The sequence below is a fragment of the Haliaeetus albicilla genome, chromosome 12 (genome assembly GCF_947461875.1).
Source record: "Haliaeetus albicilla chromosome 12, bHalAlb1.1, whole genome shotgun sequence".
NCBI lineage: Eukaryota > Metazoa > Chordata > Aves > Accipitriformes > Accipitridae > Haliaeetus > Haliaeetus albicilla.
The window spans coordinates 42,460,716-42,477,860 of record NC_091494.1 but is presented as its reverse complement, the minus strand read 5'-3'; the positions used below and the strand labels follow the sequence as shown (position 1 = coordinate 42,477,860).

The 17,145-nt window shown below is 39.3% G+C and overlaps 1 protein-coding gene across 5 annotated transcripts in view; it reads left to right on the top strand.

Annotated features, from left to right (window-relative positions):
- RPTOR (regulatory associated protein of MTOR complex 1) overlaps positions 1-17,145 on the top strand; it is a 163,458-nt gene that overhangs the window by 33,160 nt on the left and 113,153 nt on the right. For 4 of the 5 annotated variants that reach the window (XM_069799444.1, XM_069799443.1, XM_069799446.1 and 1 more), the window contains exon 4: positions 11,692-11,850. The exons of the other annotated variant lie outside the window; for it this stretch is intronic. In XM_069799444.1, coding sequence (XP_069655545.1) covers positions 11,692-11,850 — 159 coding nt within the window. The remainder of the gene's footprint in view (positions 1-11,691; positions 11,851-17,145) is intronic. 5 annotated transcript variants of the gene reach the window in all.

The window sequence follows — 17,145 nt, the reverse complement described above, 5'->3', positions numbered from 1 at the left end:
TAAATGTCTTCTGGGAATCAAAATGGGTTTATATCAAAAAGATACTTTCTCTCATCTCCATGCTCTTTGATTTCTTTAAAAAACTCTAGAAGATAAGAGTTTGATTAAAAAAAAAAAAAAGTATGACTTCTCATTATGGATGCTAAATGGACTCTTCCCTGAGGTGTTTGTTCATGTTTCTGTTTGTTTATTATTATTCCTACCAATGTGCTCAGCACACATGTCAGACTGCTCCGGATTTCCTCTGGATTCACTTAAAAGAATTATGTCATGCTTACCACTTTCACGTTTCCTGATACCCAGGCAGTTTTAAACTGAGGTTACCCTCTACAGTTTAAGCTCAGTAATTTAATACTTGAGTTAATTTCGTTTACACTTTTTGTTCCATCACTCCTGGAGATGTGATAGGGGGGTGGAAAATCTGGTGATCTCATTGCTTGTAACTGATTGTGGTTGATGATGGCCGTGTCAGCTCTGTAGCTGCGAACTGGCTGCGTCCAGCAAGTTAAACCTTAAGCATATGCTTTCTAAAGCTTGTAACTCCTGATCACTTGGAACAACTACTCGTGCTGTGCATTAGCTTCCTCCAAGTTTTTCTGCTAGTCCCCGTGTATCTTGTAATTCCTTTTTAATTTTCCGGAACCCACCTTATAGATATAATTAAAGACTTTCTGTTGGTAGTTGAAATATTGATCTGAGTGTTGATTCATCTGAAGTGTTTTTAATACCAAAAATCAAAATGGCAGTCAGTCTTAAATCTTAATTATGTTTTGTGATAGAGTAACTTTTATTTGAAAACCTTCCTAAGGAGAAGAAAACTCTAAGGCTTGGAGAAACACCGCCCACCCCTCAACCAAAAAACCCCCAAAGCATAGTGATGCCTCTCAGTCACAGCTAGTGTACAATTCTTACTCTGTGTTTCCCAAACTTGGGTTGCAGTAAACCAGAGCAAATCTTTAGCTGAGGCTTGGCTGGGCTTAAACGTTTTTTATTTTATTTTTTTTCCAACTCGACAGAGGAAATCAGAAAGGTGTTTAGAAAACTGTGAATCTCAGTATTTGCTAGATGTACTGTGTACTATTTCCTCATAGAAATTAACTTACAATTCATAAATATGTACAAATATAAAAATATATTTTTGTGGACTGTATTCATCACAGTTTTCTTACTTGATGCAAGATATTACCCAGTGCAAGGTAATAGTGCTGGGTCATACAGCCCTTGCACACACTTACATGGGATTCTGTTGGAGATTACTTGTGCTTTATCTGATCTTTGGGTAACTACCCGAATTCCGTGCATATATGAGCTTGTCTGCATGTTCCAACTCATTTTGGAGCTTTAGGTTTTTTTCTTCTTTCTGCTCAACATCAAAAAGTTCCCTAACAAAAGGACTGGAGGCGATTGCAAAGAATTTCTGAATATTCAGAGAAGAAATCTAATGTGACCTTTAGAGAAATGGAAACAAGGGTGAATTTGAGCATCCAGTCAAGAATAATAAAATTGAAGTTCCAGTCCTTAAAAGGACAAAAAAGATGGCACAAATCACTGAGCTTCCTTTCTACTGCACTAGAATATGATTTAAACCTTTTGAGTAGCTTACTGAAATATTTTGACCCTATTTTTTATTTTCCTGCATGTCATTACAAGATGATTTCATAGAATGCTTTGAAAATAAATAAATAAATAAAACTATGGTAACACTATTCTCTTCTAATTTATCTAAGCTATTTCTATTGTATTTTAATTTGTTAACGTGCAAGTATAAATGCTGCTGTTCCCCTGCTGCTGCTTTACTAAGTGAGGATTAGTGTTTGAGGAATGTTTTAAAACAGAACAGAAGCTTATCTGTGTGGTGTATACTTAAAATGCCCTGTCTTAATTTTGTGCCATTATAAGTAATAGCTATTTTAGTCTTCTCTTTTTCCTAAACTTTTGCTCTTAATAATTAAAAAAAAATTTATTTGAAATCAGTTAAGCTAGGATTTTCCAGGACTTTTGAGCCTCAGTGAGTGGAGATCTGAAAGAGAATTCCTTGCCATGCAAAAACAAATCAAATGCACATTTCATTCTCAGAGCTTATCTTTCTAAGCTGCATGAGAGACAACTGGGAACCGCAGCAGGTCGTGGTGTTGGGGATCCAGCGTTGGCTGTAACCTGGCTGGCCAGGTCCTGTCTCCTCGGCAGGATTTAGATATACATAGAAGTTATTATCTCTATTTCTGTCAGTGCCACTGCGGGTAATTTTTCTTTCGGCTTATCTGCTATATATTTATGCCGTCCTTATGAAGAGTTTTTTGTTTAAAGTCTTTTAATAAGCCCTCAGAAAGGCTGATGGTACCAAAATGTTCCCACCCCATCACTGTAAAAATGCAGTGGTCTCTAAGAGTTGGGCTCCCATTGGCTTTTTTTGAGGTTCTGTTGAGCCAGTTTGTTATCCTGTATTATTAAGGGGATAGTTACCACTTTGTGATGCTACTGACGTAGTAAGTAAAACCTAGAGCAATGCTGAAGGACTAGAATTGCTTTTTCCTGTACCATAATTCAGAATCAGACTTTAATATACTGGTCACTCAGTTCAAAAGGACTTACTTCAGTTTTTCCGACCACAGCTATTTTATTCTACACTGAAAGTCACAGGATAAGAAAGCACAAAGGTTTTCATTGTGTAGTTTAACTCAGATATGTCTCAGTCTGTGCTGAGCATCATGTGAAAACTCTTCAAGTGTGCATTGTTGCTCCTTATTTCATCATTATTATCTAATAAAAATAGAGAAAAGAAAGCAATGGGACATAGATGATGTTTTGATTTTGTCAAAAGTTAAATTGTAGCAACTGGAATAATAATGCTACGCTGAGGTAGTCTTCTTGGTGAATAGCTCTAAAATAGTAAAAAAGAGAAGATACTCCTCATCTCTCCACTTTGTTGCTTTTCTAACAGAGATGCAGCTTGGCAGAGTTCTTACGCAAGGATGAAAATGAAGCCAGAAGCACATGCGTGTAGGTGTGGTATTGGTTTAAATTTCTCCAGTGATCTTCAGAGTTTTCATCATAATTCTTTCTCCTGTACATGCACCCAATCTTTGTTTTGGGCCTTCTAATTTAATGAATGGTTATGTTGCTCAAAATTTCTATTTAAATGTGTTAAGCTAAGTAAAATAACTGTAACACCAGTATTTGAATGAATTATTATGTTTTGCTTGGGAAGACCAGAGCCATCATTTTGGCAATGTTCTTTTTCATTGTTTTGTATGCTTTCAGTGTGTTAAATAGTTTAAAAAAAAAAAAGTAAAACATCAGTGATGTTGCTTTGCTGTGTGGCACAACATGGTCGTCCAATTGCATGCCTGGGAAACTGTTTGACATATATATGCCTATTTTATACGTCTAAGCCAGAGTTTGTTCCAGACATTTGGAGGAACATGTTGCATCAAACTGGCAGTTGCCCCATAAAAGATGGAATCTGAATTAATTCAATTTTATCTTTTTCACTTTAAGGAAAACTAAATCCAGGATTTTTAGTGTTCATCATTAATAAGTCTTCAAACATCTGAGAAACATCTCTGGCTGCAGGATTTTTTTTATTCTTTGGATATAAGATATTGGTCTGAATTCTCTTACTGTGAAAATGATTGCTAACATGGTCTTACGCGTAACTGCTTCTGCACTGCCATATATCGCAGAGTGGCCCTCCAGTGTACTGGTGTTGGTGTTGCTGGTAGAAGATGTGGCTGTCGGATTTAACTGCAGGATGGTTTGTACAGTTGCAGTCCTGGGAACTTGCAGGGATTCTTGTGTGTAACGAAGAGGTGGCAGTCAGGAATGCAGAGATTAGAGTGATTTATCACTCCCTGGAGCACCCTACCCTGAATTGGGTGAATTCTTTTGTCTGTTGTAGAAATAATCTGTTTCTGAAGTTACTGTGCTGCTTCGTTAGAATGGAGTAGGAGGAAGCAGTGTGGATTTGCTTCCTTCCAGGACCATTGGCATGCCTTTGAGTAAGCGTTCCCAAAATTTTAACTTTTAACAGTCAGTTTGATAAAACTGACTACACAAGTTCCGTAACAATTTTCCTGTCATTTCAGAACCTGCTATTAGGTCTCTTCCCCTTTTTTTCCTGGTGTTCTGCTCCCTCCGTCCTCACAAACCATGCTAGCTAAACTGGCTAGTGGAGCAACAGCAGCAGTTTTGAGCAGTGACCTTGATGCCTTGAGCAGCAGCAAAGTGGTTTGTGTGCTGGGCTGGAGGCTCCGGTACGCGCACAGCCAAGAGAGGTAGTATGAAACCTGCACATCTTTGGCCCTTGAAACTGCTGGTTTCGTTACCTTTGGTTTTTAGTAACTTATTTCTTTGTAAGGCTTTTTATATTTCTGTTTTTCAAATTTGGGCATTGTTCCAAAAAACACTCTCTTGGAATAATTAGATTGCTTTGATTCCTTTTAATTAAATCATGTTAAGTAGGCTGTCTGTGTGCATGACAAAGTCTCAGGTTTAATGTATTTTCTGCATTTGGAAACTGGGATTCAAATCTGATCCAAGTCACAGTGCAGCAGCTGCACGACATCCTGTGATGTCCCATTTACGTAGAAGTTCACCTTGAACAGTAGAGTTGCTTTGAAGAATTAAGCAGAAAAAGATTATAAATCATTCTAAGGAAGAATTAGGCTATGTTAGGAGAAAATGTTTATAATGATAAGGGAAATGCAGCACTTGCTGCCTTGCAAGGCTTTTGGGCATCTGCTATAGGAAGGCTTTAACATAGGTTAGATGATCAATTGTCAGGAAGGATGCAAGTGTAATTGATTCTGCATCAGGATAACTGGGATGGGACTAGACTACTTCATGAAACCCAACCCAGCCTTGCTTTCTGAGATTCTATGGGACTAAGCAATGAGATGGCAGGGTGCAGAATAGGAAACCTTTCAGTTCATTTTATTGTACGTATTCTGCATATCAACTGACAGTTCTATAGTGAACTTTAAAAACTCAAATGCTACAACTGTACTGATTCTGTTTTATTTATTTTACCTGTAGCAGTAACTCTGAAACGGTGTTTTTCTTGCTTTGTGTGTGCTATTTTGCATGTGGGATTCTTTCTACCCAACAGCTGTTTTAAAAACAAATCTTCAGCAAAATAAAGCAAAAGCTGTAAATTTAAAAATTTATATTTAAAAATACTTCATTGTAGATCCTGGGTAGGATCATGCATGTGGCTTCTTCGGTAAGGAGGTGTAAAAGACAGTTTCAGTATAAAATATTGAATGTTGGAGTAATTTCTTCTGTTGATAAATTGGGAACACATCTTCAGATGATAAATGGAGCAGCAGTGCCAGTGAGTCTCTCAAGAAGAGCAGAGCTGTCTTACCAGACCCATTCCTGTTTTGGGGAATCTTTTACCCAACAGTGTGTCCGACGGTAAGGGTGATTTTGATCTCTTTGAGGAGAGATGGGAACAAGAGAAGGGCAGATATGAACAGAAACAGGGCTGTGATTTCATGGAGAGCTTCCTTAGTCCTTACACAGTGACTTTCAAGGCGTTCCAAACGGTTTACCTTTTTACCCCCAGCTACTTCTCTCTGAAGTTGTTTCTTGGTGCCCTGTGACCCCACTCCAGTCTTGTAGAGCTTAATCTGCAAAATGCGAAGGGGCTTAAATCCTGCTTAACCAAGTTACGTCTGAGAATTTCTTAACTTTTAAGTGTGAGTCTCTGACCTTGTGCAGATGATGCCTTTTCTCCACTCAGATGAGCACAGTTTTACCCTCTTTACCTTCATTACAGCTGTACATACTAGTTAATGTCTCTTTGTAGCGGCTAGGGAGGTCATTGGAATAGCTATGTTCTTCAACCCAGACTCACCAAAAGCATCACACCTCAGCAGTATGAAGTTACTAGGGAAAGCAATTTGGGGATCACGTGTCAGTATGAGTTCTAAAAAAAGGAGTATAAATGTATTTTTATGGAAGTTAGGCCCATCAGGTTTAGTAAGGTATCTTAGGGATAAAAGGTGAGTGACTTTAGGCTTTTGTTATGCTGAATGAAAAGAGGGCAGTATTATAACTTGTAAATAGCAAAGGTTATGAATGCCAAAAGATAAATTTTTAATGTAGTTCATATCTGCTGTGCTAGGTGTTGCTATTTTTGCATTGAATCACAGGCACACTGTGGTCTCAGTCTTGTGGAGTCTTTCTGGAACCAAGACTGAGGTCTTAGGCTACAGGAAAAGGAAGGATCAAGACTTGAATTTTATAACTTTGATGGGAAAATAGGTTTATCCTTGTATTTTCTTGAGGGGAAAAAAAAATTGATCTCCCTGATGAAAATGCCATAGTGCTCCAGCATGCATCAGTCACCCTGCTGGGCTGAGGAGTGCCAACGATGATGGAAACCTGGTCTGGCTTCCAAAACTTTCTTTTTTTTTTTTTTTTTTTTTCTCTCTCCATTGCCCATTAATGGTTAAGCAACATCAGCAACTTAAATCACTTATTCTCAAATTGTCACTTTCAGCACTCTGCATTTCATCCTTTTTATAGGACCTAATCCTGAGGTGAGTTTCCTGAACTCAGCATCTGGCAGGGTTGAGCACACCAGAGTTTGGAATGTGGATAATGAGTCAGGTTCTGGTTTCTCAAATGACAGCAAAAGCACTTTGTCACGAAATTGTTGAGCTTCTGCAGCCCCTGCTCTTTTGAGCATAGCTTGGGGATATCCTGGGAAAGGGGCCTGAAAAACTTTGACTTTTCCTCATTGTTTGATTTATGTTTTGGCCCCATTCAAAGTAAAAGAAAAAACCTGTAATTAGGTGAAGTTTCCAAAGCAAAGCCATTAATTTAAGCACAAAATCCACAGAACTGTGGGAATTACTTTATGCAGCCGATTCATACTGACATTTCCCAGTGGGACAGAAGTTGATGAACACAGTGAATTGGTTTTTCCCCTCCAGACAGACTCGTCTTGGAGAGGTTACTGCTGTCACCTGCTAATCAGTAAACATGTGGGTGTTTTATTTATCCTTTGAAAGAACTGAATCCCTCATGAAACAAATGGGACAATGCTTGTACTTTATTGCTACTGCTTTTTGTATTTTGTGTTTGAGCCCTGGTGTCCCAGTGCAGCCCCTTTAGTGAGGCTGGGGTAGGAGCTGACTGGCTATTCAGCTGTAACTCTGCTTTATTTGCCCACTGACACTTTTCCTCTGGTGTTTTCCCAGACCTGCTAATTATACTGGTAGCATCAGCCCTGCTCTGCTGGCTCACTTGGACCTTGCTCGCTCGTCCTGACGAGAATGACACGGAGCTGGTGTAGATCCTAATGACAGTTTTCAAACCAGATATAGCCAGAATGTTGCTTTTGTCTTGAATAAGGAAATGATACGGCTTTGATAGATCACATCTTTTGAGTATCCTTGTTTTCTCTCTTAAAGACGATTGCTTTGATTTTGTAGTGATAGGAAATTTGGAAATAATTTGGAAAGTAGTTCTGAGAGAGTGTGTCAATAGGCAATCAGCGTAACTACTGTAGAGCAAAACCATCTCACTTTAAATTTCAGCATTAAGCATGGTTAATGTTAATGTCCACAGCAAAAACATCTAGCTAATGCACTTGGTATTTAGCCCTAACGTGTTCTCTCTTCCTGTTTTGGGTGCCAGAACTCCCTCTCCATTGAAACTCCTCTTATATCTTGCAACTTTGTCAATACAATGTTTTGTCAACCCAGAAGTTTGTGGCATACTGAAAATTGAAATGTTTTAAAAATTAACATAAAAAGTGTATTTTTAAACAAGTATACAGGAAAAAGGTTGGATAAACCAGTGAGTGTTTCATAGAAATGTGGCAATATTACATAAACAAGCAAAACTTTTAATTTTGCCTGCGTGAGTAGAATAATGAGGATAGTCTAGATCAGGCTGCCACAAAGTTATTGCTTTTGACAGGAGCTGTTCAGTGAGACACTGAAGTGATCAGAAAATCAAATTCACACCAGAAACCCAGCTGACATCACCGTCAGCAATTTCATGCTTGTCCATCACAGTGCTCTGGTTGGGCTTTTTGACAGCTCTAATGCTATGATTGCAACATCAGCTGGGAGCAACAGATACAGCTGGGCATCATCTGCAGAGGAATCGAAGTCTAGATTGTCTTGTCTGATAATTGCGTCAGGAAGCAAAGACTCTGTGCCAAACACCAGAAAATATCTGTCATCAACACATAATAGAAGGCAGGGAAGGCCAGCAAGGTCTTCAGATGCAGTAACAATCTGGAACTGGTCAATAGCTCATAAAAACAAAGGGAAAACAAGACATAAAGCTTCTTGTTTGTGACTTCAACAGAAGTTGCTGAGATTAAGCCCAATAGATCTTTGAGGATTCCAATTGGGCAGTCTGTTACCTTTTGCACTAACTACTGCTTGAAAGCATCTGTTTGGAAGTGGAAGGGAAGGAAAGTAGCATGTTGCCAGGGAAGACAAATGAATAATGACAGAAGGAAATATAGGAGGATGACAAAAGGAAATTATTCATCAAAAGGGTAGTGATGCTAAAATGCAAAATGTTCATATGAGAACTAAAACTCTGTTTAAAAAATGCTTCTTCATACTTCATACTTCAATTTTACTTCATAGGTAAAATTGTTGAATTGGTGAATCCTCCTGGACTGCAGCTCATCTGGGTGTCAGCTGTGTTAAATGTGATGGGATGCTGTAGAGCTGATCATCGGTAATGTGCTTTCTGGTACTGGGTAGGAGTGCCAGCCCATGGGTTAGCAAGGTTTTTATGCTGTTTCTCTATGTTCTTCTCGAAGAACTTCAGTTTCTGTAGTTCTGTTCTGGAAGGAGACCTTATTTGTTTTTAACAGTTATTAAAAATAGCACCTTGTCCCACAGACCATCACATAAACCAGTAAGGTCCTCGTCTCCCCCCACAACTAATGTCCCATACTTCAATCAAATGAACAAGTCCTGAACATTTCTCATAATTACTGTACTTATTCTCCTGGTATTTTTTGCATATCAATGAAAAGGTATTTTGGGGGGGGGGGGGGAGGCCAGAAAAAAAAAAAAGACACCACCTGGTCTACTTTGTTACTCAGATACCTGTTTCTTGTTGTATGTGCATGAATGATGCACTCATGCCTGGAAGTCCTGAGCTGACAGGTAGGACTAAGACTGTCTGCTTATTTACAGGCTCCCTCCTCTCCTTTTCATTCTTCTCAGCTCGTGTTTCTCAATGCGCAAATGATATGTTTACAGTTTGGATCTTTAGATCTACAGGCTTTAGTTTTAGAGTGTGAATTCACCTCCATTAATTGCGAGCTGTATTTAATATTTATGCTAAAAGGACGTGAGGAGTGTTTGAATGAGCATGTTTTCCTTTGGAAAAAAAGGAGCTGAAAAATTACCAACCACTCTGGTTATAGTGTCTTGTAAAGATGCCAGCAGGCAGAATGTGATTTAAGGTGCACATTTTTGGAAATCAGCGCCTTCATAACAACACTGAAAGGAGAAAGAAAAAGGTGGGGGGGGGATCCGTGTTAAGATTAATATAGCCTCTTACCTTTACTTAGTGCGGAAGTTCCCCGAAAGGATGAGTGTTTTAGATCACTGGTTCTTTCTTAATATTTTTTCTCCTTTTGCTTGCTTTTCTTTATTGTTGTAATCATGTAAATGATGCCATTCATTGTATCTATCTTGCCTATTGGCTTGAGATGCTGAATATTAATTGAGCAGCATGATATCTGTTTTTCAAGCTTCATAGATAAGCAAACCATTTTTATATTGAAGTGCTTCATCCTCTTTTACTGTGATATTTTAAGACTTTCTTATCTTTGCCTATCATAGATGAAAACCCAAACTTCTGAGACCTTGATTTGGTTATAAACAGGCTTTCAGTAGCAGATTTTTATAGAGGTATGTAGATGGTTGTCCTGCTCTTAAACTTGGTTCTTTATTTCAATACATTGGCTTTAATTTTTTTAAGCCATTGTGATTCTGGATTCTCAGTCTCTCTCTGCAGTTCTGAAGAAGAGAGGAAGAAACAGGCTTTTGTCTTTCGAAGGACAGTTGAAAGACTTTTTGTTAGTATTTGGCCTTGCTTCAAAAAAATGCACTTTTGAGTATGACAAACTAGCTACTACATAGGCATCTTGAACTTAAGTGAGTAAAAATGTTTTTGAAGTATTGAGTTTTTTTTAACAGTTGGGGTTTTTTCTCATAGAAGTGTGCTCTGATTTACATGCTTGTAGAGCTGTATAGGTAGGAACGATAATGTGGTGTCCACAAACAAAATTGTGATGATATTGAATATAAAATTTTTCCAAAAGTAAGGGTCGGTTGCCAAGGGCTCTCGATCAGTTTTCCTTCTTTTTACCCAGCTATGTGAATATCAAATTTCTGGGACTTTTGTGCACTTTTATCTTGAGAATGACATTGTCTATAAGCTGTTTGAGGTGAGGTTATGAAATATAGTTATATTCATAACCCTTCTTTAGGGAGGGGAGTGCAATACAGTCTTATGTAACCTAGTGCCTGATCTTAACTGCTAATAGTTAATAAGTTAATTTAAAAGTATGTTAGTGTTATGCTAGATTGCTTTGATCTTTTTTCCCTGTTTTTTATCCATCATTGAATGTTGACTAAAATCATCATGTACTCACTGATTGAACATTTATTAACTTTTCTGTAACTCTGTAGGTTTCTGTAGTCTCTTCTAGTATCTGCAGGTAACTAGTCTGTTTTTAAAACAGCTGTACTTTTAGTCGGCAGTATTCTCTACACCTCTTACATGCAAAGAGCAGACGAGCTATTGAGCCATAGTCATGTTTATGGCCTGATGGAACCAGTAGTGGTGATGAGCTGCTGGGATGGCAAGATCTGCAAGTTAAAAGTAAACTCGTTACTGAAGATGAGTATGCCCATAGTGTACATAGTACAGCTGCAAGAAGTTGGCCATGTTTCTTTTTGAAGACAAACTTTTTGCCATAAAATTTTTCACTGTGTCTGCTGTCGGTCCATCTAGAAAACGCAAGACTCTGTCTAGGTTTAACATATTTGCAGATGTGTTGGCCAGGTTTCTTTTATATCTGTCTTAGTAATAAAAGGGGAATAAAAGTTGGGGCTTAGGAATAGGATGAGGCTGCTGCTTTTCTTATTCTTATTCCATTCTATTATTCTTATTCCATTTTATTCTATTCTTATTCCATGAAGAATAGCTATCTGAACTTCTCCTCCACCCTTCAGTCTGGTATTTTCATTCCTTTTAAGGCTCTAAGCGAGAGCTGGGTCCCTTTTCCATATGGGAGGGAAGGAACATTTCAGAATGAGATTTGAGGTTTACAGAATATCTAATTTATACAATATTCTGTCTTTAAGAGGGAATTTTGTTCAGTTGGAGATGTATGGGGTATGAATTTGATGATTAAGAGAATTGTGCAGGGTTATTTTTGAGGCTGGCCAATGCTGAAAACAGATTTGGCCTTCCTGAAGGCTTTTTGAAAACCTGTGTTGTTACTGCATGTGTGTGTGCGATCCCACACACCAGTAGCAGACATATTTTGTTTATTCAGCTCTACAGTAAATATTTTGTGTTTTCTTTTTCCAAGTAACCAATTTATATACATGCTTCTGTCTTAACTAGGTACCTGCATCTCAAATAGATTTGGTTTTACATTTAAAATTATCTTACATTTTATGTTACTAGGCCAGGTACAAGCAGAGTCTTGATCCTACGGTGGATGAAGTTAAGAAACTGTGTACATCTCTGCGTCGAAACGCCAAGGAAGAGCGGGTACTTTTCCACTACAATGGACATGGTGTCCCCAGGCCAACAGTAAATGGGGAGATCTGGGTCTTCAATAAGGTGCGTCTTTGTGAAACAGTGCTGAACAGCTGAATTTTTTTACTGTTGTATAAATTATTGAAGTGTTCTGTTAGAGAACAGCTGGATTTTCAGGGTTTAAAATGTGTTCACAGGTATTTGTTTGGTTCCCTGCTGACAGCTGTTTGCTTTCTTCATGTTCTTGAACTTCTGTGAGACCAAATAGGTTGTCCATCACCTCCCAGTGGGACAGGAGGGTCTACTCTCAGATGCTCTAAAGCTCATTTGCAAAACACTGAAAAGCCAGCTACTTCCTTGCTTCATCTGCTTTTCAGAGGTAGCACCCCAGCTCTGTCATGTCTGGGTAAACTGTGAGGCTCCTCAATGGACTTGGCTTTGCTGCATTACATCACTGACTGATTATTAAGTTCTTACCATGAAGTTTATGCTTAAAATGTCTACTAACTCTGAACAGCCATTGTTCAAACTACCTAGAGATACCGCATGAGGACAATAAACCATATGGCTAGCTCTGCTTCCAGACCACAGAGCACTGAAAAGCCCCCCCAAGTACAACATAAGAGGTATCTTTTGGTTTTTTTAAAGAATGTGTTGTTCCTGCTTAGCCATAGTTTGTAGCCATGGTTTGTACAGCTCTGTAGATGACATGCAACACCCTTCGAGTGATTCCAAGTGTGACCTAAATGTACTTTGCTTTCCCTTTAGTTAAGCTATTTAGTTTCTATTAAGGGTAACTGATTTAGAATGGAATCTTAGGAAATGGAGAGATACTGCTTGTAGCTGAAAAGTACATTCAGCTGACATAGGACTTGCATTCAATATTATATATATGCTCCTATTTTATTTTGGGAGCTTACTGAGCTTCTTTTCTCATATTTCACTTGTATTATTTTTATAATTGAATGATCATTCACTGGTAATTTGAAAGAGCAGGGTAGAAGGGAAGGGGAGAAAGTGCAAGAGGGCATCACTTTATTCTGGTGCATCTATTTGGAGACTTGATTAGTATTCAGACCAATAAACAATTGGTCTGAATACTAATTCATTTTGGAGCTGAATTTGGTGTTTAAGAACAAATAGGAGTGACCTTCTTCTTACTTAACAGCCAGTGGGTAATAAATAAACCAGAAAGAACGCTGGGCGGAATGTGTTACACTTGAAAGAAGAGGAAATTACTACTCAATGAAGTTGTGTGTTGTGCCAAATGCTTTATTAAGAGCTTACTGGGTATTTGCCAGTTTGCCTGCAGTATCAGCTGGGATAATGTGGTGTGGACACCACTCGTGATTAGGAGCTGAGTTCTCTCTGACTTACCTTACAGGCAGTGGAAAAAAAAAATCTGATTGTCATAAAGGTTGGTGGGGAAAGTTGAAGTTCAGTATTTTTTGCAGCATGTTACCAAATATTGGCTTTTTTGGGAAAGAACGAATCAGGAGTGGAACTTCTCTTTTAAGCAAAAGATTCAATTTAAGGAAATACTGCAGGGGTGTGTGTGGAAATCAGCAGTGTTTAGAAATCAGTCTTAAAGAATTCAGTCTCAGATCTAAGCAGAGGGCCTAATGAGGCTCAGTATTATAGCCCTCTTGAATTGAAATAGTAGAGGTACTGAAATTTGACTGTGCTGACGTTTTAAAATTAGATTTAAAATGCTCATGCATGCACTTGAAGTCTCAGTTATAAGAGCATGAAGGCAGAGCTGAAAGGGACCTTGAGATCATCCAAGTGAGGGGCCAAAAGGAGTGAAACATGCCTGGCTGGTGGATGTGGTGTGTTACAGGCTGACCTGTGTCTGTCGAAGCAAATAAAATTTTTTTGGAATTATACTGACTTCCCGTGGGTTGAGCATCTTTCTCCTGTTCCCCAGAGCGTGTGGTCCGGGTGAGACTCGTCAGTCTGTTAGCAAGGTTTTGGTGCAGGTGCTGCAGGAGAGTAGAGGGCAGTGTGGCAAATAGGAGGTGCGACATCTATTTTACTTCAAGGATAGGAGACAACAATGGAATTTCAAGAGTCTGTCCAAACATTTCAATATACTTTTGTTCTCAGTCTGTAGATGCTCATTTTTCCTTCCCTTTTTTTTTCTCCCATAAAATTGGTGTGCAGCCATTATGGGGCTGATGACGTAGGTGGTGACAGAGAGGACTTCTCCTGCTGGGTTTGAGCAGCCGGCCCTGCCTTCCCTGTGCTCCTGCAGCCCAGCCTGCATGCAGCACAAGTTGGCAGAGCTGTACGGGTTAGCGACCTTGTGCCTTATGGCTGCCAGAGCTTTCTGGGATGCACAGACTAGCAGACCCGATGCCTATTCTTTTCTGCCGGTTTACTGCGAGGGAAGAAGTAAAAGCTTTGCAGTGCTGTTGGCAGCTGCTGGAAACTTAGAGGACCTTAATACCTCTTCAGTTTTTTCTTTTTCACCCAAGTCCCCTGTAACAACTAGCCATCTTTGGAAATCTACTTTTGCTGTCACAACACTTAGGTTTGTTTATTACTCATGTTTTGTGAGAGGCTATGGCTTTCAGCTCTTACTAAAGCTTATGGTGCCAGGAATGTCATGGTGTTGTCGGAATACCCCAAGCAGTTCTGTGTTTGGGGTTGGAGGAGGTATGCTGCCGCTAGGGGAAAAGGACATGGCTGCTCGTAAGCATCTCTCCTGTAGCACCACAGATTATTTAAATCTCCCAACATGCGCCAGCAAGCTGTCAGAGACAGCAAATAGACGTAGTGGTGCAGGAGCACTTTGTAATGATGCTGGAGAAAGTTCACAAAGTGCTAGATCTTCATTAATATCTTCCCCTTAATTTCTCAAGAGTTGGTATTTCAAAATTAATTTAGACCTCTGGCCTTGCACAGTTGGTGCTCTGTCTGAACTGATGTTTTAAAATGGTAATATAAGGAGAATGCTTCTCTTACATGCTTTATTATCTACTCCTCTGAAAAACTGTCTGCTTATGTAGCTGACTGAATTAGTTGACAAAGGGCCTGGCAGATGGACTGACATGTTCTTGAAGGTGTCCCAGGAACACCCGGATGGGCAGCCCTGCTCCAGCTCTGCCGTTTCTCTGACGGTGGGGCTGCAGAGCTGCCAGAGCTTATTAGCAGATTGTCCCCCTGCTCTGTTGGAGGGAGACATTTGCAGCTGATCTCTGTGCACTGTAAGAAGCCTTCCTTGCATGGCAGTAGTGTATTTGGGAGAGATTAAGCATGCTATATTCTGATATGTAGATTAAAAAAGATAAAACCTTCAGGAAGTATCATGTAGCCTGATTCACTTCAGCCGCACTTCTCAGTCACTTTGTTCAGTTAACAGCATTCAGATGCTTCCAGGGAGGTGTGTGGAAGAGGAGGGAGTATGGTACAATTTGGATAAGGCACTTGAAAAGCTAGTAGCTAAACTAACTTGGTCTTTAAAAACCAAACTTGCCTTCTCTCCTACAGACAGGTTTTCCTTGAGTTTAATTTTTTTATAGATTTTGACAAGTTGTGCTTGCTGTAGTATAAATACCTCTGGTTACCTTCACCTTTCAGGGTTCACCTATGAAGCAAGCCTTTCCTTTTGGTATTTAATCTAGCCTGGCAGATGAAGAGGAGAGTAGTAAATAAATAATCTGATACTCATTTGCATTAATTTTATTAGAATTTAAACCTGACCTTCTATATATGCTTTGTAGAAAGGAATAGAGTGTGTCTGACTGCATTGCCTTGCAGCAGAGAGTGTGAGTGTGGGAAGGTGCCTGCTCCTCTTCCCTGCGCCCTTCCTCCTCCCCTCGAAACACACGCTTCAAAAATTACTTCAGCTCAGTAACGTCGTGGGGTCAGAGACAGCGTTAATGGAAGCAGAAAGTATTTTCAGTTGTAATTTTTTTTCCCTAGCTTTTAATCACAGCTGCTCAGCAAATGCAGTGCTACTCCAAGGCAGCACGTGAAGGCGTTTATAGTGCTTTAGTTTGTTAATTTTTGGTTGGCAGCTTGACAAACAAAATGTGCCTGAACTCTTTCGGTTAGAGAGATAATAAGACATATAGAAAGAACTGGGGATGGATTCCTGTAAGTTCATTGCCACAAGGTTTGTTTCCTGAGATTTCTGAGGGATTCCACGAAGTTCAGAAATCCCAGGACAGAAGCTGAACTCGGCAATCTTCTGAGGAAGCTTTTTAGCTTTAGAGAAATCTCTTTAGAGAATACTCTTCAAGCATTGTTTCATCTTTGATAGGAAATGGAAAGAGAAATTGTGCCATGCTTTGGAAGGAATGATTATCTTGAAAATGTCCTTTTCCTTGGTCTATTATGTCTTACTGGTGTACAAAAAGACGTGAAATGTGTGCATTATCAGAAGCAAATTCCGCTGCTAATGTGAGAATATGCAACACAAACTGTGCATCATCATTGTGTTTCTGTTAAGTCCTTTGGAAACTATTTACATACCACTCATCCTGTCCACAGCTCTGCTGAAACATCCTCTGTTTGACCAAATAAGCGCCAGAAGCTGCAGTCCTCCTTCATGCTGTAGCAGATTGCCATGGCTTGTTGTTTTAACTGGCTGCTCTTGTTGACTTGCGTTACAAGCCAGTACTTAATTATGGAGTTGTACTTTATTTTACTGTAGGCTTTCTGCTCTGGCTCTCTGTACAGTATTGGCATACAAAAGAGGGGTTGAGACAGTCCTTGTAAACCAGTTAATTTGGCACTGTCTGGCATTTTGCCAGATTTTGAAGATGCAATAACATGCTTTTCATATATTTATTGTGAGTGCTGTTGTATTAATAAGGAGCAATGTTCTTTTTCTAGTTTTGCTTGCTACTATTTTCTGAGAAAATCCCAATGTGGTTTCAAAAAGGTAAAAAATCACCCCCCCTGCCCCGACTTCAAACATGTTCATTCTGAAGTTCTGGGGAGCTTCTCTGCAAAATCTGAAGAATGGGGGGGGGGGGGTTTCATATTTTTGAGTTGTTTGTTAAGCATTTGCTTCTGAAATCTGTTCAAAATCAGTTTCTAGTTTAGTTTTTTGTTGTGTCATTCCTTTAAACAGTCACAGAGGGATGGTGGGAGCTGTGTTAACAGAGCAGAAACTTTCTTGCTGAAAACCAAAGTCAATACTGAGAACAAAACATACGGACAGGCCCAGCATGGCAGAGACAAGATGAGCAAGCATCAAAAGATCACCCTGAGCAACCGTGCTAGAAAACTATTATTTAACACTCCTTTTTTCTTCAAACTATCTCATTTACATATCATTAGCAAATTCGATAAGTTATATGTGACCCCACAGTAAAGTTGGAACATAAAATTCTTCTGGCTGGAAATATCACAATATTAATCAGAGCT